This window comes from Trifolium pratense, linkage group LG7 (genome assembly GCF_020283565.1).
Source record: "Trifolium pratense cultivar HEN17-A07 linkage group LG7, ARS_RC_1.1, whole genome shotgun sequence".
NCBI lineage: Eukaryota > Viridiplantae > Streptophyta > Magnoliopsida > Fabales > Fabaceae > Trifolium > Trifolium pratense.
The window spans coordinates 54,992,339-55,020,059 of NC_060065.1; the positions used below are offsets into that span (position 1 = coordinate 54,992,339).

The 27,721-nt window shown below is 33.1% G+C and overlaps 6 protein-coding genes across 6 annotated transcripts; 2 read left to right on the forward strand and 4 right to left on the reverse strand.

The window, feature by feature from the left end:
* Positions 1-2,133: 2,133 nt before the first annotated feature.
* LOC123898897 (ras-related protein RABE1a-like) lies at positions 2,134-4,972 on the reverse strand. The gene is made up of 8 exons (XM_045949928.1): positions 4,778-4,972; positions 3,828-3,900; positions 3,653-3,753; positions 3,451-3,516; positions 3,269-3,369; positions 2,990-3,052; positions 2,820-2,909; positions 2,134-2,637 (listed from the first exon to the last, which is right to left on the reverse strand). The coding sequence occupies exons 1-8, from the start codon at positions 4,851-4,853 to the stop codon at positions 2,560-2,562; spliced, it is 648 nt and encodes a 215-aa protein (XP_045805884.1). The 5' UTR covers positions 4,854-4,972; the 3' UTR covers positions 2,134-2,559.
* Positions 4,973-5,982: 1,010 nt separating this feature from the next.
* Positions 5,983-9,467, reverse strand: LOC123898898 (ras-related protein RABE1c-like). Its single transcript, XM_045949930.1, has 9 exons — positions 9,426-9,467; positions 9,009-9,112; positions 7,991-8,063; positions 7,803-7,903; positions 7,544-7,609; positions 7,335-7,435; positions 6,584-6,646; positions 6,415-6,507; positions 5,983-6,242 (listed from the first exon to the last, which is right to left on the reverse strand). Exons 2-9 carry the CDS (start codon positions 9,064-9,066, stop codon positions 6,165-6,167), a joined length of 633 nt encoding a protein of 210 aa, XP_045805886.1. The 5' UTR covers positions 9,067-9,112; positions 9,426-9,467; the 3' UTR covers positions 5,983-6,164.
* A 1,683-nt stretch (positions 9,468-11,150) lies between these two features.
* Positions 11,151-13,563, forward strand: LOC123897361 (organelle RRM domain-containing protein 6, chloroplastic-like). The gene is made up of 4 exons (XM_045947965.1): positions 11,151-11,267; positions 11,347-11,415; positions 11,525-11,631; positions 12,895-13,563. The coding sequence occupies exons 1-4, from the start codon at positions 11,231-11,233 to the stop codon at positions 12,946-12,948; spliced, it is 267 nt and encodes an 88-aa protein (XP_045803921.1). The 5' UTR covers positions 11,151-11,230; the 3' UTR covers positions 12,949-13,563.
* Positions 13,564-14,882: 1,319 nt separating this feature from the next.
* Positions 14,883-15,714, reverse strand: LOC123897364 (probable histone H2A.2). Its single transcript, XM_045947968.1, has 2 exons — positions 15,409-15,714; positions 14,883-15,313 (listed from the first exon to the last, which is right to left on the reverse strand). The coding sequence occupies exons 1-2, from the start codon at positions 15,616-15,618 to the stop codon at positions 15,068-15,070; spliced, it is 456 nt and encodes a 151-aa protein (XP_045803924.1). The 5' UTR covers positions 15,619-15,714; the 3' UTR covers positions 14,883-15,067.
* A 3,701-nt stretch (positions 15,715-19,415) lies between these two features.
* LOC123897362 (pentatricopeptide repeat-containing protein At4g37170-like) lies at positions 19,416-23,117 on the forward strand. Its single transcript, XM_045947966.1, has 2 exons — positions 19,416-21,711; positions 22,546-23,117. Exon 1 carries the CDS (start codon positions 19,498-19,500, stop codon positions 21,496-21,498), a length of 2,001 nt encoding a protein of 666 aa, XP_045803922.1. The 5' UTR covers positions 19,416-19,497; the 3' UTR covers positions 21,499-21,711; positions 22,546-23,117.
* A 1,074-nt stretch (positions 23,118-24,191) lies between these two features.
* On the reverse strand, positions 24,192-25,007 carry LOC123897363 (probable histone H2A.2). The gene is made up of 2 exons (XM_045947967.1): positions 24,683-25,007; positions 24,192-24,600 (listed from the first exon to the last, which is right to left on the reverse strand). The coding sequence occupies exons 1-2, from the start codon at positions 24,896-24,898 to the stop codon at positions 24,355-24,357; spliced, it is 462 nt and encodes a 153-aa protein (XP_045803923.1). The 5' UTR covers positions 24,899-25,007; the 3' UTR covers positions 24,192-24,354.
* Positions 25,008-27,721: the final 2,714 nt, after the last annotated feature.

The following is a 27,721-nucleotide window of genomic DNA, read 5'->3' on the forward strand; positions in this document are numbered from 1 at the left end:
CACCCTAAGCTTTCCAACGAGTGGTCGTTTACTCAAATCGGACATTGTTTAGTATTTCAAATAAATTGTGGAAGTTGAGGGTCTGATGCTGAATTTATGCAGGAAATCTGGAAAAAAAATTGGAACACAAAATTTCTGTTTTTATTAACCGAATTTTTTTAGCGTGACAAAAAAATTCGGTTCGTACAAACCGAAATACCCCAAAGGCAAAAACGGAAATTCATGGGGTAGAAAAGAAAGACGCAGATCGGGAAAGAAAACATCGATCATTTTTCATGTATGGTCCACTAGATTCAAGAGGCCTGTGTGAGTGAGACATGAATATTGGCATAGATTTTGAGAGTTAGTATTAAACAATGTGATAATTTTGGTAAGAAAAATGTTATTTCAATACAAATTTTAAAAAAAAAAAATACGCAAACCTATCGATGTAGCGAAACGCTCACTCGCACCAACGGATACTGTCACAACTAATTGAAGTGCTAGTCCAGCAATAGCATTTGTCTTTCTGTTTGCAATTGAATCACTAAAGTTAGAGGGTGCTATTGACTCAGCCGTAGATGGGATTCATATGTCCATACCAATTTTTTAGTTTTTTAATACTTTTTATATGTCTTGGGAACCATGTACGAAGAGGTACAGATGTTGTATTTTAATCCATAGAAGTGTGTTCATATAACATAATTCTTTTGGTAAATACAACGAAAAATAGTAGTATGAATGTTTTTTTTTTTGTTAAATGGTTAGTTTAAGGTAAAAATTAAGATTTTTTTGTTCAAAACTGAAATTTTTAGAGGTTTAAATTGAGATTCTTTTTTTGAATTATTTATATATTACACATGTGAAATTTTGCTTAAATTCTATAATTTTTCTTACTCCGTCACTGAATTAAATCCACTCATATGCTCAGACGTCCCCAATTTAAAGGGCAATTTTGAAAAACTTGTGAGTGACCAAAAGATCAATTTCTGAAAATGATTTGGACTTGATTGAGCAGAATGTGAACATGTGAAAGCGAAAGGAATTTAGTTGAGCGTAGTGGATCCGTTCACTATGTTACTTGACTCTCTACGACACACGCTTTGCTTTGGCAATTATCCCAACCAACAACATCACAAGTCTACAAATCCAACAAATATTCCTATAGCTAGGCCCACAAACCTCGGTTCACATTACACATTCCTTCTCTATTTCTCTCACATTTTTTTAGTGAAATTGATTAATACTATAAGTACTTACAAGTAACATTCTCGGGCAATGGCACGGGTCGCGCGTTAACGAGCTCAAATGATTAATGAACTCTCTTAAAATGAATCGTTGGGACAAATCGCAGAAGATTATCGGATTCTATTCTCCTATAAATCAGAAAGTTAATGAAAAAATTAAATAAAAAAAAAAAAGACTAATAAACTACGATATTTCCTTAATCACTGAGGAAAAACATAAATTATTTCTTCCACTCTATCCGCGTAACTCCTAAGAGTCGTACTCATAACTAAGTCATAGGCACCTTCCTCACATATGCTCAGAACCTGTCTATATCAATGTGTGTGTAATGCTTTCAAATTCTCATAATTAATTTCTACATTATATATACTAAGAAAATTTCATCTAAAATCTAAACAATCTTGTTTGTGGACTTTTTACCTTATAATTTGTACATTATATCAAAGAAATTAAGCCTAGTAGCCTACTATACAAACATAGTTACATAGCCATATGAAGAGAGGTAGAGAAGAAAAGGGTAAGTTAAATTGTTTGATGCTACTAACCAAAGTTGGTGAAAGTGAAGAAACAAAATCATTGAAAGAATGTGGTTTTAAATGCAAAACATGCAACAAGGAATTCTCTTCTTTTCAAGCTTTAGGTGGTCATAGAGCAAGTCACAAGAGACCAAAACTTATGCACAAGTTATTACCAACAATGAAATCAAAGATGCATCCATGCCCTATTTGTGGACTTGAGTTTTCTATTGGACAAGCTCTTGGTGGCCACATGAGAAAACATAATACTTTTTCTATCATGAAAAGTTCAAAGGATCATTGTGTAAAGTTGAATTTTTGTTTCGACTTGAATTTGACACCGTTAGAAAATGGTATTGCTTGGACTTAGAGCTTGAAGTTAATTGTTACGATTGTAGTTACGCTGCAAACTTTGATATTACGATAAGAGTATAGGAACTGTAAATTAGATTTTAGAACTATGATCTTAAGCTCAAACTAGGACACTTGTTATGAATATTGTTTCATTTGTTTGCAATCTTTTACTTCTTATGATACTTCTATTCCAATTAATTTGATTTGTTTTTTTAGAATGAAATAATTCTTGGACTATTGTCATGGCAATTAACCCTTCAAAAAAATCAATGACTATTGGATTATGTCGCGCAACGAAAAGGGGCGATGACACAATAACCTTGTCTTTTAAATTTGGATTAGTTCACTACTAGAAAAAAATCATGAAAGAATAACAAGGTTAAACACAAAACAAATGTCATCATCAATATCATCCATACATGTATTTTCCTCCTTCTTGATCTTGTACAGCAATTCTGCTTCCTCAACCACAGCATGCCGACTTTTGTTCATCGTGTGTTTCAGTTGGCTTATCTTGTTCGTTGATTATGATTCTTGTAGGCTGCAATGTGAAAACAGACATTCAACTTCATAAACAAAGAGCTACACTACCTTCGTTTCTAAATATAAGAAAAAGTCTGGTCAACAAAAGTTTATGTATCTAGTCCAAATTTTGAATCTGATACATCAACTTTTTGACAACTCAACTTATCCATGAATTCAAGGAAGAGAAAGTTTAAATACCATTGGCTTAATATTGTCTGGAATCCTTTGTTTTATATCCCTTGCAATTGTGACGAAAGCTTCTTCGACATTTCGATTAGTCTTTGCACTCTACAACAGAAAATCTTCAGTATGCAATAATAGCAAAAAACTTAAGAAAGTTTCCACATTTTTAAGTATAAATCACTTACTGTTTCAAAGAATTTGATTCCATACTCATTTGCTAGTGCTTGACCCTTGGTGAAAGGCACCACCTAGAGAGAAATACAAAATTTTATAAACTTTTTCACAAAAATATCATATCAAATTTGACATAAAATCAGAAAGAGATGATTTGGAATGTGTTACTAGTTTTGTATACATATATGATCATATTATGAATGATTCATGTTATGTGAATATGAAACATAAATTTAAGTTTTATAACACTCATAACAAGAATTCAAGAAATGTTCTTATTGTTTGCATACTCTTGTGCTTTCATCCATGTCAGCTTTGTTCCCAACCAGTATTTTGTTTACAATAGTGTCCGAAGAATTTTGCTCAATGCTACTAATCCAATTACTAATATCTGAAATTAACATAAACTTGGTGAATATTCCATGTGACAAATCCTTCATTGTTAAACCAAAGCATGGGATAGAAACTTTACTGTTAAATGAAGATTCATCGGTAACATCATAGACTAGCAATACTCCCATAGCACCGCGATAGTAAGCTAAATTCGAAAAGCAAATCAAGTCAATGTTTGACTCAAAATAACCTACTTCCTCCGGTCTTAAATATATTTGATTTTTTGCTTATATATTTAAGACCGGATAGAATACTTGACAAACAAGAAATGTAAATCTTACCGGTTGTAATTGTTCGGAACTTCTCCTGACCTGCAGTATCCCAAATTTGTAGCTTGATCTGTTTTCCATCAAGCTCTATGGTTCTAACTTTAAAATCAATGCTGCACCCATGAAAGAAGACCTTGTGATTTAAGGAAAATTCTAACAAACTATATCTAAATCATGAAAAACTCACCCTATAGTTGAAATAAAACTAGTTGTGAAAGTATTATTAGAGAATCGTAGAAGAAGTGAACTCTTTCCAACACCTGCAATCAATAATAACATACAATGATCATGGCAAACTGGAAAATTAAGTAATTTTGTACACAAAACATCATATAGGTCTCCTCTTATCACATGCAATCATGTTTGAGGAGTTACCAAATGTGGCTGCCTCTTCCTGCAAGAATTTGAATTGTGGTTTGTCGCGTTTTCGAGAACTAGTCTATTTCGCTAGGCCCAACACTGCCGCTTTTTCTAGTTTACAATTAAATAATAACAATTTGGTACAATTCGGTTCACAAAGCATCAATTCGGCTACAAAAAGTTTATGGTTTTTTGTAAAGGAAAATTTTATTCGATTTGAAACCACATAACTAGTGCACCAAACCTTTATATCAGTTCGGTTCAATTTTACCAAAACCTCGTATTACAAAGGGAGAGCGAATGGAACTATGTGGCATAGTAAAGAAAAGAAGAATACGACATTGGATTTTCTTGCAGTCAGTCATCGATTGCATGCAGTCATACAATCAGGGATCTGTAACTGTTTGATTGAGATCGAATAGTCTAGAGTTTAAATTTAGTAATTTTAGTTTAAAAAAACCAAAATATGCTTCCTTTTTAGAATTGTGATTGGATATATAGTCTAGAGTTCAAAGGTTAGTAATTGTAGTTAAAGAAAAGGAAATTGCTACTTATCGCAAGGGAAAACCTCGCGACAACTTCACAAGCTCCGATTTACTCAATATATTTCATAAACTACACCTGTGACCTACCATGTTTTCTGGCCAACAATAAATTTATAGGCTAAATGAATCCATTTCTCTAAATAACCAAAATATATTGTTTTTAGAATCATGATCAGATAGTCATGAATTGTTCGACGGTATGAAGTTTGAGGAAGAGGAGTGAGTAACTTACCACTGTCGCCGATCAAAAGAATCTTCATGAGGTAATCATAATCCTCGGTTACCAATCTCCGATGATGAGAAGCCATTAATTAACTTTCAATCAATGATATTGCAACAAATTATATTGATTCCTATCAGCATAAAAAAGAAGCATTATATATTTAAGTGCAAAAAACATGGTAGTACGAAGTTTCTCCAAAGAAACAAAACACAGTACTAAAGTATGAACATCATATACATCATGTAAGCATCGTAAACAGTAGAAAAGGAGTAGAAAAACGCATACCTTGTTCTTGTCTTGTCTTAGAGTAGTCTCTTTGTCGTTTTTCTAGACTTGTATTTTTATATTAGTAAATACAATATGATATTTTAGGAAATAATCGTACATATTACCTTTTTTCTTTGACAGATTCCTACTAATCAGTAAATTAAAAAGATTTTCTATTTTATTTATTTTTTGACAATAAGATTTTGTTTTCATTTATAACTTGTGAACTAATAATGAATAGGTAAGAGTTTTGAACTCCTTAAACAAATGGTTAGGGTTCAATTTATGGTTGCTTCTATGTATGAAAAAAATTCAGTTGAGATGAAAGAATTCAGATAATGTGTCTCACCACTAACGGCTTGTATTTATAATAATATGGTAATCCAAAACGCTTCGACTCCACTTATTTATAGTTTCATTTCTCTCAAAGAGGGTGAAACAAAATCTCCAAACCAATCAAAAATATTTTGGTTCTGGTTTTTTAAATTTTTTTTTTAAAATCTCAATAATCAAACAAATGAAAAACTTTTATTTTGCATATAGATGAAATGGCAATAGTTTGTTGAAAACTCATAGATAAGTAAATGAGTCGAGGTTTGAATTCTGGTCATAGCATTTGACATAACAATTTCGACATTTTTGTCATTTAAATTAGAAATTGTGGACAACCGATGAAAAACTTTTTATATTGAATTAAATCATAAAATTTCTCAATTGAACCTTCAAACTATTGAAACAATTTTACAATAGCGAGTGTGTCTTTCCGGCTGTTTCTTAAAACATTTTTATGTAATTAAAATTTCGTGGTATGTTTCTTTTGACATATCATTATAAAGAAACACAAACAAGATTAAAATAAAATGATAACTATTGTATTTTATTAAAACAAGAATAAGGTCAGTATAATTTTCATAAACTCTAAAGAATATCAGTGTGATTATGTCCCAATGAAACAACTTAGGGGAAATGACACAATCACATTTTCATTTAAATTTAGTTTAATTTACTTCTAGAAAAGAAATAAATCATATGAAAGAATGATAAGTTTAAAAAACACAAAACATAGTTAATCATCAATATCATCATACAAGTATTTTCCTTCTTGATCTTGAATAACAATTCTGCTTCCTCAACCACAGCATGCCGACTTCTGTGCACCGTGTTTTGAAGTTGCCTTATCTTGTTTGTTGATTCGAAATCTTGTTGGCTGCAATGTAAAAACAGACATTCAACTTCATGAACAAAGAACTACTACTCCGGGTCTCCGGCCACAATTATAAACAAAAGTCCACTTTTCAGAATCACTGAATAATTGATGTATTTGGTCTATAAACGCTATCAACTAGTCCATGAGTTCAGGGAAGAGAAAGTTCAAATACCGTTTTCGTAGAATCAATGTCCGGAAGCCTTTGTTTTATATCCCTTGCAATTGAGAAGAAAGCTTCATTGACATTTTGACTTGTCTTTGCACTCTGCAACAGAAAACCTTCAGTTTGCAATAATAGCAAAAAACTTAAGGAAGTTTATATATTTTTATGTATCACTTACTGTTTCAAAGAATTTGATTCCATACTCATTTGCTAGTGCTTTGCCCTTGGAGAAAGGCACCACCTAGAGAGAAATACAAAATTTTATAAATGTTATTCCAACATCATGGAACATGTATGTATGTTCAAGATTAAGGATTGGCAAACAAACATAGAGTTAGAAGAGAAAGAAAAATAGCTTCAGCTAATATGTATGGGGAAGCGCAAAGGAAAATGAGTAGTTTTGGTTTTTTTCTTTTGAAGACTCAGTATCCGATTCAAGGATCGACTGATCTGAGGGATATCAATCCTATCATCTACTAGCGATAGGCCCAATTGAAGCCAGAGTTTTACTCTTAATAGACTAACTCAACACAGAACGTGGCGCTAAGAGGATTTGAACCTGAGACATTGAGAGGAGCACACTACAAGGTCTCAACTCTCAAGTCTTCACCACCAAACCAGCTCACGTGGTTTTATGCAAATGTGGTTAGTTTTGTATACATATATGATATGATGAGAAATGATGTTTGGACATCATAATATTGATGTCAAATACAGTGTCCTTTGTTTTTTGTTTATATTTTTGAAATATGTATGAAGTATAAAGATAAAATATACAAGAGAGACAGAGATAAACATACACAATGTTATATATGGTGTCACTAATTTCATGTTTAAATAATATTATTGTATATGATCATAGTATGAATTATGATTCATGTTTATAACACTCATGATCTTGACAAGAAAGGTTCTCAATGTTTGCATACCCTTTTCCTTTCATCCATGTCAGCTTTGTTCCCAACCAGTATTTTGTTTATAATATTGTCTTTAGAATGTTGCTCAATGCTACTAATCCAACTCCTGATATCTGAAATTAATTAGCATAAGGTGGGTAAATATTCCATATGAGAAAGCTTTTCAAGAAGAAAACACAGCTCTCCAACTTTTAAACCAAAGCATAAGGTGGAAACTTTACTGTTAAATGAAGATTCATTTGTAACATCATAGACTAGCAATATGCCCATAGCACCGCGATAGTAAGCTGAATTAGAAAAGGAAATCAGTTAAGGTTTGACTCAATAAACTACTTCCTCTGGTTTTAAATATAAGCGAAAAGTCAAATGTATTTCGTCAAAATTTAGACCAGATACATCCAACTTTTTACTTGTATTTAAAACCGGGTGGAGTACTTGACAAGACAAATACTCTCGCTCAAAAAGAAATTTAAATTTTACCGGTTGTAATTGTTCGGAACCGCTCTTGACCTGCAGTATCCCAAATTTGCAGCATAATCTTTTTTCCATCCAACTCTATGATTCTATTTTTAAAATCAATGCTGCAAGAGGAAGAAGACCTTGTGATTTAGGGAACATTCTCACATACAAGATTCTAAAACTCTACACCTTAATCATGAAAAACTTACCCTAAGGTAGTAATATAACTTGTTTCAAACACACTATCAGAGAAGCGTAGAAGAAGAGAACTCTTTCCAACACCTGCAATCAAGAATAACACACGATGATCGTGTCAAAATGGCGAATTAAGGAATTTGTGCACCAAAGCACCACTTGTACTCTGATAACTACTATACTCTTAGGTCTCTTCTTATCATACGCAATCATGTTTGAGGAGTCCTTGCGTACTAGATGTGGCTGACTCTTCCGCAGAGATTTGAACTGTGGTTTGTCACGTCGTCGAGAACTTGTCCCTTTTGCTAGGCTCAAACACTATTGTTGGTTTCATGTCTTTATAGTTTAGTATTAATCTTTTATCATATTCATCTACTAACAAAAAAACAACACAATGGGATAGGGTGGATGGAACTATGACATATATCATGTTTGAGTGAGTAACATTTTCTAACTAGGTTCAAAGGATATTCTCATTTGAAATCCATGACAACATAATTGCATTTAACCTTGCTCAAAGTGCATCATGAAAATATTCAATTCTAAAACTAAGTACATTTGCCTCACTAACACAAATTCAACTACTAAAAACTCTTGATGTTTGTCATAAGGAAAAGAATAACATTCACACACATGACATGATACATATAATAAAATGAGTGAATAGACAATTTAGTTCTGAATTTATAGTCATCCATCAATTTAGTCCCTGAATTTTTCGAAATAGTACAACAGTCCTTGAAATTGTTCTACGTCGGTCAATTTCATCCTTCCAAGTTCTATCAACTTCAGATATTACCCACATTGACGTGCTATGTTAAACATTAAGGGTTGTCCCATCAACTTACCTATGTTAAACATTATAAGGGTTGTCCCGTAGCTTTCATGTCACCTCTATGTATAAAGGGGCTTAAATTGTAACTACTAAAATTAACAAATTGAAATTGACGGATGCAAAACAAATTGAATGAATATTGTGTTATTTCGAAAAACTTGAGAAAACATGAGAGAAAGAGTTGAGGAGTAACTTACCACTATCGCCGATCAAAAGAAGCTTTATGAGGTGATCATAATGCTCACGACGAGCCATCAACTTTCAATCAATCAATGAAATTGCAACAAAATTAAATTGATTCCTATCACCATAAAATAAAAAAATAAAAAAAAAATCAATTTTTTTTAGAGGGAAATCAAAGATGCTTGACTTTTTATTTCTTTTTAAATATAAAAACTAAATTGGCTAGAACACCATGGTTTAAGATTTTGGATCTGATAATCGTGCAAACATTTTAACAGAGGATCGAAAATCGGAAACGAAATGCTTATGGTTACTTATGGAGAAAGCTTTCCTTGGTGCAAAAAAAAACACAGTACTATATAGTGTGAAAAGAGTAGAAAAAACAAAGACAAAGACAGAGAAAATAAGAAATTTTGGAGAAAAGTGCATACCTATTTCTCAAACTTTTCCACCCTTTTTTCTCGGCTCAAAATCTCTTCTTTCTTTTTTTTCAGATACACGTCTGAAAATCTCTTTATATAGTGATAAAATAAATCTACTATTTTTTATTTTTTTGTTAAGAAATAAATCTACTATTAATGTACCCAAAACAAATAAATCTAACAATTTAGGACATAATCGCATGCGTTCTTAATGATTAAGGTAAGTCAAATATTTTGTAGTAGTTTTTTTTTTTAATGAAGAGAGGAATAATATTTTGTATTTTTTAAAAATTTGGCTTAATAGTCCACAAATTTAAACTCAACCGGAAAAAAAATGCCTAAATTGTCGGACGTCAGGATCGAAATTCGAATCTCGGCTCTTTGTTTGTGAGTTTATAAATTTTGTGAGTTTATAAATTATAATGACTTTGTTATTTCGCCTATGCAAAAACCAAAAAAAAAAAACAAAATTTGCCTTAATGAGCTAATTAATTTAATTTTGTATTAGAGTAAATAATAAATTAAATCTAAATTATTACCAAAATTTTATCAAAAAATAATAATTGCCAAACTTAAATGATTTGACCAATATATTATTATTATGATTATTTTTATTTATCTTATTCACTATTATTATTACATGTATTATATAAATATAAATGGGATATCTAATTTTATTTATAGAAAAATAGCAAATTTTGGTGTAATTTTTTCTTTAATTTTATCCTTTATTTAAATAACCTTATTTATAATTTTATCTATTTTCATTCAATCAATTGTTGATTTTAACCTTAAATATGTTCTTGGTCCATACAATATAGAGATCTTTAAAGATTATTTCTTACTTAATTCTTATTATATTTTTAGTCCATAAAAAATTATTTTGCACTCAATTTCGGTTCTTAAGGTTAAGTGTTAAGTTAATGTGTTTTTTTAATGATTTTTTTTGCATGTATGTTTATGTTTAGAACATCATGAAAATTTTGATAAAAAAAAACATGATGCAAAGTTTCTCTACAAAAACGAGCTCAAAATTTAATTTTTATATCATGATTTTCGTTACTTTTATCTCAAATTTATCGTTCAAAAAATTTATATTTAATATATCTCATGTTAAAAAATTCTAAATTTTAGTAAATGATATTTTAAACCTGCAAAAAATCATTTAAAAACTTAAGATTTGTATTTGATGACTAAAAAATTAATTATAGTATGGACTAACAATTATTTGCAAGGAAAATGGTCAAAGTGGTAAGGATCTTGGTCTGCTGAAGCATGTGATCAGGAGTTCGATTTCTGTCTCATGCGTAAGAAGAAAATTCGGTTCGGAGGAGAAACCTCACCTTATGTACCCCACAGATTCCCCGCCGAAGATTAGTCATCGTTAATGTGGTAAATACTTCGTACCAATATCATGATAACTCAAAAAAAATTATTTGCAAGAAAAAAATTATAGTAAATTTTGCATTAAAAATAATATTTTTAAAATGTTAACATTTTCAACTCTAAAGGCTTGGTCTAGACCTGGTAGTAAAAAAAAACAGATTTTGAATTTGAGGGATCCCGGATCTCTGCCCTTGAACTGGGGCACCATTCTTTGTTTTTTTTGTCAAGTAGCCTAGTGGCTAGAAAATATGAATAAGTGAAGTGTCTCGGTTTTGAACCCGAACTCCTGTACATAATGCGGTGTTCCAACCAACTCTATCATTTAAGAAAAAAATATATTATAAAAAATAAATAAATAATCGCTTAACGCTGAACTTGTCTTGTTCGTGCAAACTGCAAAACAATCGAGTTCGAGTCCCATTCTGAAAATGTCTCAAAGAATCGGAACAAAGCTATTTGTCAACAGTTAGTTTTCTTCCCCTCCTTCAATTTACGTTCAATTCAACAAATTCCCATTTCAACATTGTTTCATTCCATTTTCCAGGGTTATCATTTCACACTACAAAACAAAGGTTCGAATCCTTGTTCTCACCATTCGGAGAAATTACAGAAGGTGTGTCTGTGTCTGTGTCTGTGTCTGTTCTTTCTATTCTCACCCCCCTTTGCTATTACTGACTCACTCACTGTTATGTTGGTTGTTCAATTCTGTTTTTTTTTTGCAGCTACACTTATAATTGACCCAAATACTCAAAGGCCTAAAGGTTTTGGTTTTGTTTCTTACAAATCTGAAATTCAAGCTGAAAAAGCTATCAAAGCATTGAATGGAAGGGTAATTGTCTCTTTCTTAAATCTGTTTATTGGTTTGCATTGCTTGTAAGAATCGGAATAATATGCCATGAATGTGTTTGTTAAAATGCCTGATTAATTAAATGATTAGTGATTTAGGGTTGTTTGAATTGTTTTGTTTGAGATTATCTACTGGCATAAACATGTGTTTAAGTGAGCTTATGAAAATAGCTTATGACATGTTCATGAGTTATTTTCAGTTGATTTCCGTAAGCTCTTCATAATAGTTTGTGCGAATAGCTTATATGAAAATAATTTGAATTTATTTTATCTTTTGTTATAGAAATAACATCTTTCTCCACGAGATCTTCAAGTCAGATGGAGTACGTGTGGTTCTGGCCGGGCTTTTATAGGCTAGGAATCCACTTAGTACTTCTTTTTTGAAACGGCAAATATATTAATAATCGGGTCTCTGCACAAGACGAACCAAGACCGATGAAAACAGAATTACATAACAGCGGTGCCGTATATATGCGGACACCGAAAATAAACACCAAAACACAAAACCCCACCTAAACGAGGTCTTCCTCCTAATCCCATAATAAGTGTTTATACTTTTAAGTTCTTAATCTGTTGGTCCTAGGGCCGGATACCAAGTTTTCAAAAAAGTTCTTAATCTTAATTAAGTTGTTTATTCAAATAGGGTCTTAAAACCTTACTTTGGTTTTTCTAGTTTAGCCTTCGTTTTTTTGGTTTCTTAAGCTACTTTGTGTTGTGAACAAGCTTTTTTTGTTGATTAATGGAAACATGGTTATAATTTATATTATGTTATCAAAGGAAGTTATGGGGAATCCCTTGTCGCTGCAGCTACGATGATGGGGTAGATTTGATGGGTTTTTGGATACAGGTTTTGTTATGAACGCATCTTTGATATCTTCCTTTAGTTGCATAGGTCTACCCACCAATAAAGAGTATTAGACATAGAACATCTCAATCCAAAACCTTAAGCCATTATGTTGACGAGTCACCTCTTATAAATCCAATCCAACATTCTTTCCATTCATAGTCCATGTGGACTTAACCACTCACACTTGAAATCCAACAAATAGTTGGATTTCAATTCATTGCGATTAATAGTTCTTGCGGTCACTGCAGTCTGTCAATCAATAACTAATATTGTAAATTTGGTGAATCAATAACTTATAATCTCAATTGATCTTCATCAGGGATTCATATCATCTTTATGTTGTTCTTTGGAATTGATTTATAATACCAGCAGTAGATTAATATTCCTTACATGGTGCAGATAGTTGATGGAAGGATTATTTTTGTTGAACCTGCAAAACCGAAGGACTCGTGATATGTGATTTTTATCCATGCTCAAATCTTGTGTATTTCTGATCATTTATTGAGATGTCAAGTTACACTTGATCAAAGCACATCAGCTGTATGTTATTGCTTAAAGCTCCATTGTTTTATTCTTCAGCTTATCTAATTGTGGACATCATGTTTTACAAATACATGAGTATCCATTTTGGAAATTACGATGCAAGAGATTTGCAATAATTCATTGTAGATAGTTTAAAAGTTGAAATTGTAGGGTTTTTTTTACTTTTTTGTACTGCAAGATGGCATGATTGTTAACTTACAAGTTAACTGGCTATGTTTCTACATGAGAAAATTAGGCCAACTTAACAGAGTCTTGTTTGTGACTAATTAATCTTTTGTGGAACTCGAGTGAAGTCTTTCAATTTTTAAAGGGAGTGACTTTCCGCACCTCCATATTTTCTACTACGCCTTAATTCTCTGCAAGTTTTCTTCTGAATGTGAAATTTCTTTATATCCATTTTTCTGTCCATGTATATTTTGGGACAATATTACCCATCCAATAACAAACTTTTCGAAAATTGAAGTATAGTGGAAAAAACAGAGGTGCAGAGAGTCTCTTCCATTTTAAATTCAACCTTAATCACAAGTCTGTTACTGAAATATGATTAGTCTTGCTGAAATGATTTCAGTTGCACATGATGCAACTCATTTTTTCTTTTGAAGGCAAACAATTGCATTCAATAAACAAAACCAAACAAATAACGGTGCATCATTTAGCTGATTTGTGGTATGACCTATCTAAGTTTTAGGGTCTAGTGGTGTTGGCTTTGGACTTTGGAGTGTGCTCCTCTCAAGGAAATATCTCAAGTTCAAATCCCTCTAGTGCCAATTTTGGTGGTCTAGTCCATAGAGTTGGATAACAAAAAAGTTTTAGGGTATCCTCTAGTAAACAACCTTAAAAGGTTAGAGCTACACAATTCAAATGTCTTACAAAACTAATAAGAAAATTGCCCATGCTGTCATAAACAACCATCCCCTGCCCTTTTAAGCCAACTGCAAAACTTTGTTCTCCACGACTGCTGGACACCATAGTCCACAGCTAATGTAGTAATGTTTCATATATGCTTCGTTATGGTGAGAATTTTAGCTCGATTTCCTGCACACAAGACAAACTCCTTGAGGATACTAATGATCTGCCTTGCATTGTAAGGTTTAAACCAAGATGTAAATGCTGAAGTCTGACTAGTTTGGAGCTAAACTATCATGCTAATCTTTACTTCCAGTATTATCAATTCTCCACCAAACTACCTTTTCCATAACAGTTTGCCCTTTTTTTCACATAGCATGCTCCTCTGAGCAAAACTAATTCAATATAAGCTCAACTTCAATGATGGAAATTACTTCCATCAGAAACCAGCCTCAAACATTGTTTGCTTAGAAAGGCCTAGTTAAATTCACAAAAGCCTCTAAACACTCATTTCACCAATTTTCTATCACTAATAAAATCAACCCTTAGCTCATCCAGTGGATCTTGCCGATGTGAATTTTACCTCAATTTCCTTGTAGCATCCATCCATATAATTAGTATCAAGTTAGCAACTCATTATGTAATTAGGCATGGCTAGCAGAATAACCTTAAGATTCTTTCAAACTTGGTCAAGAAAAGAGAAAATGACTCCCAGATCAACCCAAGATAACTAAAATAAGCCATTCTTAAATGCGTCAGCAATCTTTACCATATCCCATTACAAAGTACAAACCATTTCTTTATCTTAATCTTAATTTAGCATATTTTAACTAAACTTCCTCAATGATTACATGCAACTCAGTACACGTTTGTACTTTATCTTCATAACCAAATTGAAAACTTTATAAGCCAATAAAACCACCAACAAGTACAATTATTTAAGATGCAGCTCATATTAACAGAAATACTAATTCTCTAAATTCCATAAATACTAATAGTTAAACTCCACAAACATTGAAGAAAATATTATTTCTACTGAATTGTTCATATTAATACTAAAAGTCGAAACAGAAATCAGAATTCCATCAACATTTCAAACGCATTAAAGCGTAGCAGATATACACACAAAATAAACATCATCATCATCATCAACATTTCAACAACCACAAATCAGAACCCTAATCTAAGCCTTCTTAGGAGATTTCTTAGCCTTTGGAGACTTTGGCTCCTTACTAGCAGTAGTAGATCTATCAGTCTTCTTAGGCAAAAGAATTGGGTTAATATTTGGAAGAACACCACCATGAGCAATTGTAACACCAGCAAGCAATTTTCCAAGCTCTTCATCATTCCTCACAGCCAATAACACATGTCTAGGGATTATCCTATTCTTCTTGTTATCACGTGCAGCATTTCCAGCCAATTCAAGAACCTAAACAAACAAATTAGGGTTTCAGATTCAAAATTAGGGTTCCAAATTCAAAATCAGTAAATAATAGTGATTGAATTGAAAATTGATTTATATACCTCAGCAGCAAGATATTCAAGAACAGCGGCTAAGTAAACCGGAGCTCCGGTACCAACACGCTGAGCATATCTACCTTTCTTCAAGTAACGACCGATTCTTCCGACGGGGAATTGAAGACCAGCTCTGGTGGATCTGGTTACTGACTTCTTCCTTGGACCTCCGCCTTTTCTTCCTCCGGCACCTTTCTTGGTCTTTGTGCTTGCGTCCATTTTCGAGCTTGGAAATGAACCCTAGATTTTTTGCTACGAAATTGGTTTGATGTTGGAAATGGAAGATTTTGAGTAGTGGTGACGTGAGTTGAAGAATCGTTGGAAGAGTTATTATATAGTAGTGTGTTTGTTATGAGTTATATGACACCTTGGCGATCCGCGTTGGATGTTACGCTGGAGGTGATTTTGAGCGTTTGATTGTATGTTTATCGACGGCTCAGGATTGTTTCTGTGGCGATCCGAGTGATTGGAAATGGACCAATCAATGCGTTTATTCCACGACACAATCACTGTTTCATTTTTGTGGTGTTTCCATTTTAAATTAAAATAAGGAAAGTTATTACTCACTTTATCTCTATTCTCTAGTGAATCAAGGGTAAATAATCGATCGTTTAATTTAACAGATTAAAAAATCTATGAGTAAATAAAAGTGTGAATAAGTCTTCATTAGCATAACTCACACATATGCTAGAAAGGCAATAGTTAATATGCATAAGTCTTTTCTTATGTATGGTGCATAAGTCATTTACAGCCATCAGATGATTTTACACATGTAATAATCATAACTAAAGAACTTTCTATTTTTGCTTCCTCAATTTCGGTCACATTTTACATGCGATTCGATCACCGATTTCGAAAACTAATACCGGAAACATTGATAAAATCGAACGACGATCAAAACGGTATAAAGAACGTCGAGTTTAGTTGATTATTGAGGGAGAACGAACCGGGTCGACGAACCGGGTCGTCGTGACCCGTTTCTGCAGAAAATGGGTGAGGAAGATGATGAATAGTGACGCGTGTCCACGCCCACTCTCACTGGAGGCGCGTGGGGGCGCGTGCGGTGCCAAGGAGACTCCAAATTTTTTTATTATTTTTACATAAAAATAGTAAATAATTTTCTGAGAATTTTGGGACCGGTTTGATATTTTTCTGAGACCTGGAACTATTTTTAGTTAATTAAATGAGGTAAATATGCTTTTATAAATATAAGATATTAATAAAAATTTCCCAAAATTTTATTTAGGGTATTTTGAATTATTTGGAACGGTTGAGGATACCTCACTCTCTTCGGTTTTATATCGTCTTAAAAATTTAAATTTATTTCACAATTTTTATTAAGGGTTAAATATGTTTTTGGAGAACAACTCTTTGAAACCATTCCACAGCAAAAATGGTTTCATACCGTTATACACTGAAACCATTAGTCTAGTTAAATGGTTTCATGGCGTTATACACCGAAACCATTATTATAGTTAAATGGTTTTATATGAGCATTAGTGTCAAGATGTTATACACTGAAACCATTAGTCTTGTTAATTGGTTTCAAGATGTTATACACTGAAACCATTTGTCTAGTTAAATGATTTGATACTGTTATACACTGAAACCATTATTATAGTTAAATGGTTTTATATGAGCATTAGTGGCAAGATGTTATACATTGAAACCATTAGTCCTTTTAATTGGTTTCAAGATGTTATACACTGAAACCATTTGTCTAGTTAAATGGTTTCATACTGTTATCCACTGAAACCATTATTCTAGTTAAATGGTTTCATAGCGTTATACACTGAAACCATTAGTCTTGTTATTTGGTTCAAGATGTTATACACTGAAACCATTAGTCTAGTTAAATGGTTTCATAGCGTTATACACTGAAACCATTATTTTAGTTAAATGGTTTCATATGGGCATTAGTGCCAAGATGTTATACACTGAAACCATTGTTATTAAGTAAAACATCACATAACCATTTTACAAAACTATGCTACATAAAGCAAAAAATCATATAAAGCAATTAGGGTTAGTTTAGTTGAAAAAAAATTGAATAGTATGCATGAGATATTGGATTCGATCATTTTTTTTATTGTAAAGAAAAATCGATATATATATATATATATAATTAATGTATGAAATTTTATTTATATTGTGATTATGATTGATAAAACTTAAAATTAAATTGTATGTTTGACAAGTATGCTTTATATATACATGAACCATTCGTTATTATGTTGGGCTTCGAGGGGGTGTATGACGAAAATTAATTAAAAATGGATTTTTATAATATATACTTCAAAGGAACAAAAGTTATTATTTAATTGGAAACGGGGGGCGCGCTAGAAATTTGGGGGGTGCGCTAGAAGTTTGGAGGAGGGAAAAAAATTGGGGGCGCGCTAAGCAAAAGGGGGGGCGCAAGTAATGGGGTAGTATATGGGGGGCGCGCGAGTAATGGATTGCCTAATTTTGGGCTTGGGCTGACATTTGGTTGACTTTTGGTGTAAGAAGCAAATATGGTGGGTGTAGGAAGCATGTTTATGCATGGTGCATAAGTTTGGGCTTATGCACCATAACCACACCCTGCTAGAAATATTGCAATATTATAAAGATAGTATAGAACAATAAGTCTTTTTTTTACGGTAAGAACAATAAATCTTTAATAATAGAGTAAGTGCTCAATTTGATTCTTGACTTTTGCAAAATTGGTAATTTAGTCCTCCAAATTAATGAAATTTCATGTTGTTTCTCAATTTTCAAAAAGTTAATAAAGATAGCCCCTCCGTCAATATAAATTAACTAACAGAGTCAAGGATGGTCATGCTGTTTGAGAACAAGATTGAAATATATTGTGACCACCTTTTTAATGATGTTGAAGAAATTGTGTCTCTACCATGTAGTCAAAATAGTACAACTGCAAATGGTGATGGTGCAGTAGTTAAATATGATGAATTGGCTAAAGATGATGAAAGTACCGAAGTATATGATTAAATTAGTCCCCGACTTTTGTCACTTATGGGTAAATGAACCCTCAAAATACAAAAGACAACTTCACGATAAAACATATTGAGTATGATTCATTCATAAGCAGTGCGTCTACCAATCCACAAGGCAACAAACAACATCATGATGAAACGCATAAACATAAGACAATATTTTAATTGTTTATGCATCAATCTTCTCCATAACCTTCAGTTCAACATACACTCTACCGGATGATTTTGTTGTAAAATTACATTATCCATCTTCTTCGTAAGCTTCACCACATCCACTCTGATAGCTGATTTTGATCATCAAAGACACCTTCAACCTCTTTCATAAGCTTTCTCATTACCTCATTATGTTTTTCCATAATCTTGGATTATTGTTTATGCGCTAGTATTATTTGATCAACATTTGCCAACAGTTTACCATCAACCTTAAATGCTTGAATGTTACGTCTGCCAAAAACATATCTAGAGCTTCATTACACCAGAGAAAATAGTCACACACAACAACCGTATTTTGTTGCACATAATCATCGAGAGAGGTAAATAATTGAGAATTTGAAAACAAAAATTAAATTTTCATAGTAAACCTACCTTCTAAGTTAGACATGAAAAGATCGTTGACATGTCAAAGTTCACATGTATTAACCCTTTTTATGTCACTAATTATGTCGGTATACATGGTTATCAAAAAAAAAAAAATTATGTCAGTATACATACATTTTTTTTTTTTTGACTTAGGTAGTATACATACATTATAAGAAGAGTATGTTATGGTATATTAATATAAACTCTTTTTATGTCACTAATTTTGACACAAATTATTATATCCGACTATAGAAATTTATTGGAGAATGTTAACTTGTGCCCTTAAGGCACATGTTAAGGAAGCAAAAATAGAAATTATTAAATGCTAATTTGTGTATTTTGACTTTTGAAGCATTAAATTTCTTGTATTATTAAATGATGAATTTCTATTTTGGTATATCTTAACATGTGCCCTAAGGGCACATGTTAACAAGACCCAAATTTATTTACGTAGATATAAACATTAATGTTCCGTTAACAAAGAACCGTTCGCGATCGTGATACTGAGTTCCGGAAACATTTTCCGATGGCATTTCGGAGAGCATTTTCTTCTTCCTCTCAATTCCGCCATCCCTCTTCCAGAAACTCCACCCTCTCTTGTCTTTCCGACCACCGCAAATTCGAAGAGCTCATTGATGTCCTTTGTCAACAGAAACGCATCAAGGAAGCCGTTGATTTACTCCATCGCATTCATCAACCTTCTCCTCGTCTATACTCCACTCTCATTTCTGTTTGTGCTCGTCATCGATTTCTTGAACTGGGTAAGACTGTTCATGCTCATACTAAAGCTTCTAAATTTATTCCTGGTATTGTTATTTCCAATCGTTTGCTTCATATGTATTTCAAATGTGGGAGTTTTATTGATGCCCAGATGGTGTTTGATGAAATGCCTCAAAAGGATTTGTGTTCTTGGAATACAATGATATCGGGTTATGCTAATCGTGGTCAGTTTGAAAAAGCTAGGAAACTGTTTGATGAAATGCCGCAAAGAGATAATTTTTCTTGGAATGCTGTTATATCTGGTTATGTTAGTCATGGTCGACATAGGGAAGCTCTGCATTTGTTTAGAATGATGCAGGAGAATGAGAGTTTGAATTCTAATATGTTTACGTTGTCCAGTGCCTTGGCTGCTGCTGCTGCTATACCGAGTTTGCGTCTTGGGAAGGAAATTCATGGTTATTTGATAAGGACTGAGTTGGAGTTGGATGAGGTGGTTTGGACAGCTCTTTTGGATTTGTATGGCAAGTGTGGGAGCTTAGATGAGGCTAGGGGTATTTTTGATCAGATGGCTAATAGAGATGTTGTTTCGTGGACTACCATGATTCATAGATGCTTTGAAGATGGAAGAAAAAAAGAGGGATTTTCTTTGTTCAGAGATTTGATGGGGTCAGGTGTTAGACCAAATGAGTATACATTTGCTGGTGTTTTAAATGCATGTGCCGATCTTGCTGCTGAACGTGTGGGAAAGGAGGTTCTCGGATACATGACACGAGTAGGGTACGACCCATGTTCGTTTGCTGCGAGTGCTCTTGTCCATGTGTACTCAAAGTGTGGGAACACTGAAATTGCGAGAAGGGTGTTCAACCAGATGCCTCGCCCAGATTTGGTGTCATGGACTTCTCTAATTGTTGGATATGCTCAGAATGGTCAACCCGACATGGCTCTTCATTTCTTTGAACTACTACTTCGGTCGGGCACAAAGCCCGACGAAATTACCTTTGTTGGAGTTCTTTCCGCGTGTACTCATGCTGGATTAGTGGATAAAGGGTTGGAGTATTTCCATTCAGTGAAGGAGAAGCATGGATTGGTGCATACTGCAGATCATTATGCATGTGTTATTGATTTATTGGCACGATCAGGACGATTCAACGAGGCAGAGAATATTATTGATAACATGCCCATGAAGCCTGATAAATTCCTTTGGGCATCCTTACTTGGAGGATGCAGAATACATGAGAACATTGAACTAGCCGAAAGAGCAGCAAAGGCATTATTTGAGATAGAACCAGAGAATCCAGCTACCTATATCACCCTGGCTAATATTTATGCTAATGCTGGTCTGTGGACTGAAGTTTCTAAGGTTAGGAAGGATATGGACAATCAGGGAATAGTAAAGAAGCCAGGTAAGAGCTGGGTTGAGATTAAAAGACAAGTCCACGTGTTTTTAGTAGGAGATACATCTCACCCCAAAATAAGTGATATACATGAATACTTAGGAGAACTCTCGAAGAAAATGAAGGAAGAAGGCTATGTTCCAGACACAAACTTTGTGCTACATGATGTGGAGGAGGAGCAGAAAGAGCAAAACATTTTTTACCACAGTGAGAAGCTTGCTGTTGCCTTTGGAATCATTTCAACTCCACCAGGAACTCCAATCAAGGTTTTTAAAAATTTAAGAACTTGTGTAGACTGTCACACTGCCATGAAATATATATCAAAGATTGTTCAAAGAAAAATAATAGTGAGAGATTCAAATAGGTTTCACTGTTTTGAGGATGGAAGTTGCTCGTGCAAAGACTATTGGTAGTGGTAGTAGTAGTAGTACAATACATTAACAGCTTTGTGCAGCCTCAAAGTAATGGATCTACAATGATTGTTGTCGTGTGTTCTTTTTGGCGTGACGACAACAACGGTGACAACAAATGATGGTCACACCACTCGCTTCATGGTGCTTCAGACCTGGAAGATGAGGTCTACGATATTGTTTTGCTCGTCATCATCCACAACACCTTTGCTAAGGGTAAAATTTTCATCCCCTCTCGCATGAGCCCTGATTTTATGGTCATAGATTTGGGACTGGTTTGTCCCTTTTGTGATTTGGTTTTTGTTGGCTTGGTCTCTATTCACAAATCCAATTTTTCAACAAATTAATATTAGATGAGTTATTTCATTGTACTCTCGGTTTTGAGTGACCCTAATTTTGTGTTTATGTGCACATTTGTGCTGTTATATTATTTTTATATCAGTTGTTTACATCTGCTTGCCATATCAATAAACACCACCCTATGCATAATTTCATGGATATCCCTATAAGGCTGCCCACACTTTTTGCTTCCTCTTCCTTCAAACTTTTATGCCTAGAACATTGTAACTCTGTACTTCTGGTTGTTAATCTGGTTTCATTTATATAAATATGCACTCCCTTAATTCCTTTTATTTTATTCTTCAAGCATTGGTTAAACACTTGTTTCCTTTCTTCTCACCATGATCCATTATTCTCGCCTTTGCCTTTTTGAAGAGACAGATAGATAGAGAGACATCTGCTATGAAATAGTAACAAAAAGTGAACACTCTATTTGTGCATCTGGCCACTGAAATGTGAAAAGTAATAGGGTGGCCGGGAGGGAGTTCACTAGTTTTTACTAGGTAGCACTAGCAGCAGTTGATGTTTGTGTGCTACAAACTCCTAATTGAAATGCCATTGAATATTGAGTCGAGTTACCTTTGTGCAAGGGAAAAAATGAACCTTCATTTGATAACCGACCCCTCTGAGTCCACTTACCTTTTGGCTGTGCTTTATAATTTTTATTTTTTTTCAAAGTTATGATAGCTGATCCCCCTGATATTCTTGTAGGATGCAATTGAAATAAACTTCTTTTATCCCCCAATGTATGCCTCAATGAAAAATTGATGCTGCGGTTGGGGAGGATTGTGTTCTCTTCATGAAGAAGTTTGTGGATATTCAAGTGCATGAGCTTAGATTTCTTGTCCGGGCTAAGCTGATCCCAGCATTACTAATATTTCACAGGATGACTTTAAATCATGTCCTTCCTTTTATTATACTCTAACCACATTCTACTAAGCGGAAAGAAGTTCAATTACCAAATTTATCGGTTATTATTTGGTGCTGCTAGAGTTAAAAATATTTGTGCAACCTTCAGAAATTTCTGTGAGGCTCAGAACATGGAACTTTTTTACTGGTTAGGTTGTCTGCGGAATGATGGATCCATTGTATTATTGCACCATGCATGTGGCTACTGATGGAAGAACAGTTAAACAAGTTCTTGAAATATTAACCAATTGATGGCACTCAACTTTCCTTCGGTTTTGTAACATGTGGCATTGAACATTTGGAAACACCGACACGTGTATAGTTCAAACGGTGTTAGTGACAAAATTAATGGAAATGACTAAGTTGAAACATAATGAAAACGTAAGGGACCTCATTGATACTTTTTAAACGTAAGAAATCAAATTGAAACTTAAAATAAACGTAAGGGACCAAATGTGTAGTTAAGTCTCAAACTTACTGATAATTGTACATATTTATAAAGATAAATGACCTATATGAACAAAAAAAGATAAATGATTAATTTGTTACAAATAATTAAAATAAAAGATTTACAGTGTAATTTTGCTGATGTATATGTATGGAGTTCAGGTTCCCTCCATTTATTATCTCTCAATTTATTCTCCATTTAGAGAGAGATAGACATATGAAAAAATTAGTGGGTCCACAAATTAGTGGGACTCACTTTTAATGGGTCCCATTAATTCTTAATGTGTCTATCTCTCTCTAAATGAAGAATAAATGGAGGGATAATAAATTGAGAGAATCTGAACTCGTATATATGTACCAAATTAAAAAAATAATTGTTAATAAAAGAGGAGTGCTAGCAACACACTCTTTAACTAACGCACTCTATTCTATTGGTTAAAATTTTTATGGGACCCATGTGAATTTCAACCAATAAAAGAGTGTATTGGAGTGTATTTATTAAAGAGTGTGTTGCTAGTATTATTCATTAATAAAATGAGCCATGTTTGCGGCACCGACTGGAAAGTACAGCAGATAGATAATATAATGACTCGAATTATTTTTCGTTTGAGATACTAGAAATTTTTTTCTAATCCAAGTGCAATATTCCCGCTCAGTATAAGAAAACGAAACCAAAAAAGAAAGTGCGGGAAATCCCGAAATTTTTCAAAAATATAATTATCGCGCATAATATTTTGAACCAAATTCAAAATAATTTAATAAAGCCAAAATTCAATTACTGCTCAAATCATGGAAATTAGAAGTGATGAATAAGGTAAAAATGGTGGATTTTAAAGAAACAAGGTAGTAAAACTTAATCAAATAATCAATTAATCTAGAAATATATAGGTAACATAGTTTTAATCTCTAGAACAAGTTGTGTCTGGTAGTTTTCCTAAAAATCACTAAAACAGTTATATAATCAATAAGTTTCACTCAAAAAATAAGACCACAACAAAAAATGATAGGAAACAAAATGATTTGATTAATTGATAATTAGAACCAAATTACATAAACTTTTCTCAAAAGCAAAGAACAATTCTATTTCTATTACAAAACAGAGACCTAATCTCAGATATACACAATCATAATCCATAAACTAATCATTCATTCATTCAAACAGATCTAAGCTTTCTTTGGTGATTTCCCAGCTTTTGGAGACTTTGGCTCCTTACTAGCAGAAGTAGATCTATCAGTCTTCTTAGGCAAAAGAATTGGGTTAATATTTGGAAGAACACCACCATGAGCAATAGTGACACCAGCAAGCAATTTTCCAAGTTCTTCATCATTCCTCACAGCCAATAACACATGCCTTGGGATTATCCTATTCTTCTTGTTATCACGTGCAGCATTTCCAGCCAACTCAAGAACCTAAACGAAGAAATTAGGGTTTCAGATTCAAAATTCAAAGTCCCTAAAAATTAGCAATTAAATTGAAAATTGATTTATATACCTCAGCAGCAAGATATTCAAGAACGGCGGCTAAGTAAACTGGAGCACCGGTACCGACACGTTGAGCGTACCGACCTTTCTTCAAGTAACGACCAATTCTTCCGACGGGGAATTGAAGACCAGCTCTGGTGGATCTGGTGACTGACTTCTTTCTTGGACCTCCGCCTTTTCTTCCTGCGGCACCTTTCTTTGTCTTTGTGTTTGTGGTGGAATCCATTTCGAGATTGGGAAATTAGGGTTTGGTGGTTGAAGATGAGTTTTGAGAAGATGAGGGAATTGAAAATTTGAGATGCAGAGTGTGAAGAAGGAATGTGATGTTGAAATTGTGAAATGTTAGCGCGCTTTTATGGAGTGTTCCTTTCTGGAGGAGTGTGAGAATTGGAGTGAAAGTAATGCTGGACGTTGGATTGTATGTTATCTACGGCTGTGGATTGTTTTACCCTTGATCCGTGCGCTTTTAAACGAGCCAATAGAAAGCCACGGCATGATTGATAATAGTCATAATACCGTCTTCTTCTATTGAGTTTTTTTTTGTTACTTTCTTCAATTATTGTAGACGACTTATTACCAAGTAAGTACTACTAATTATTCAGTAAAATAATAATAATAATCATAGTAATAATAGAAGTGTTTAACTAGTATTAGTTTGATTATTTAACTATTTAATTTAAAGTTATAGATAAATTAAAAAAAATTAAAGAGAAAATAGTTAAATTATTAAATTAATAATATTGTTTTGGACCGTAAGTTTGGGTTAGATTAAGTTCAATGTCATATTCACCAACCTAATTCTAAATTTATTGACTTATATATACAACCTTCACAAATCTCACAAGATATGCATTAATCTAATCGTTACATTCACCTCAAGTTTATACTTAACTTGGACGTTAAAGTGTTTTCTACTGATACATCTTTTTTTTTTGCATCGTCGGTCATCTCAATGCTCAGAGCATTTCTTCCATCCATTCATCAAGTGGGTTCTCTAACCTCTCATTTATCTATTTAGATAAAACTCGAGTTTTATTACGAACAAATATTTTAAAGTCTTAATGATAATATGTTTTCAAAATAAGTTATTCCATATATGATACGAGAACTTTAAAAATAAAAAAAGAGACCAAAAAGGAAAACAAAACATAAAATTTAGAGAACTAAAGTTTGAAGAAAAATTTAGAGGGACTAAAAATAGAAATTGTATATTTTTTCGAAGGATTTGCATATCAAACCCTAAAAGAATAAAAAAAAAAAATCATTAATTAGGGTTACAAGGTTCAATGTTCATCATCGTTTTCTCCATTCCATCGTTTTTCATTCTTCATTGCTCATTGTTCTTGTCGTTCCAGGCTTCCATTTGTCCTTATAATCATTATCGTCTTCTTCTTTTTGCCATGACCTATAATTGCCTTTCAAAACTTCTTCAGCTTCAATCTTTCACTACACCTTCTCTTCACCTTCGTAAGTTGTTGAACCTATTGCACATATTTCTGCACCATATGTTGTTCAATTCTAAATAGAGGCTTCTAAAAATCTTTCACATCCTTATCTTTCTTTTGAGTCTTCTGCACCTTTAACACGACTTTGTCCTTCTTTGGAGTCTTTTACAACTTTAACGTAACTTTGTCTTTCTTTGGAGTCATATGCACATTTGACACAAATTTGTTCTTCTTTGGAATAACAGCAATAATTAATGTTAGGTGTTGTAGACATAACTTCATCAGGTATATCATCAAACAAACTCTAACTTGCATCAACTTCAAGTTTACTTGCATATGCTTTAGCTCGACTTGTCATTGCTTTAAATTAACTTGCTTTAATTTGACTTGATCCTAGCTTCAAGATTTGCATTTGAACTTCCTTTTGGTAGTTTTTCTCAAAACAAGTGCATGAACACAAGTAATAATCAAAATACAAAGTTTAAAAATTACATTTCTTTTCAAAGCATTTGAATTTTGAGTAGGGCTCTTGCATGACATTGCATTGTGACCAAAACGGTACATTTATAAGCCCACTAGTTCTTCTTTTCCTATTGTAGATGACTTTTTTTTTTACTAATTGGGAAATTAAAGAATTGGAAAAATAGAGAGTAATGTGTAGTTAAGGATATAGTAGAAAAAATAATATTAAATGTTTTATGATATCATAAAGCGTTTATTTTTTATTATAAAAAAAATATTATTTGATGATTTCAGCAACTAACGGAGAAACTTCAATGTCTTCAAAAGTTGTTGCAGCATACAAAATCGATCCGAGTGTTCTCTAGCTATCAAGCCCCAACATGTAATTCCATTCTAAGTAAAAATCCATCTTACCTTCCAAGGTCGATTTAAGATTTATCGCAGAGAAGAAATTCACGTTTTCTCGTCTCAGATTATACAAGATTGAAGATGAAGCATTTAATTTTTTTTCCCAATTGTACCCAATTTCTTACTCTTGAAACTTGAAGAAGTGATAGAAATTAGAGAGAGTCGAAAATTGGAGATGCGTATCATTTCTGATCTTTGTCAATGAAAAAAATTGGGGGATTTGGCTTTTGGGCATTGGAGAATATTGGAACTGAGAAAGGAGGGGTTATTGTGAAGAGAAAAAACGATGGTGATGGTAAATGTCATCGTCGATGATCGGGAAGACGATGATATCTTCTTCAATTATGTCGAAGGGATTTGTGAAGACTGTGAAGGATTTTGGTTTGGGAAATTCGCGTAGGGGAGTTGAGAAACACTGTTGATGTATTGGTGTATTGGTTGAACTGAGATGAGATTGAGTAGATGCATTTTTGGGATCCATTGAAGAACAAGAACCCTAATTGCAGGTTCTTGAAAATGAGATTTTTCGTTTTCTTTCATAGATAAATTGATTTAGTTTTATTTGGAAATATGAAATATTATTAATTGAAAGTGGGGAGATTATGCAAATAACAAAAATTATAAGTTTAAATATGTAAAATAAAACTTAATGTATAAAATAGTTAGTAAAGTCCACATGGTCAATTTTAAGTGGTGTCACATCAGTATAAGACAACTAGCACACTTGCATAAGA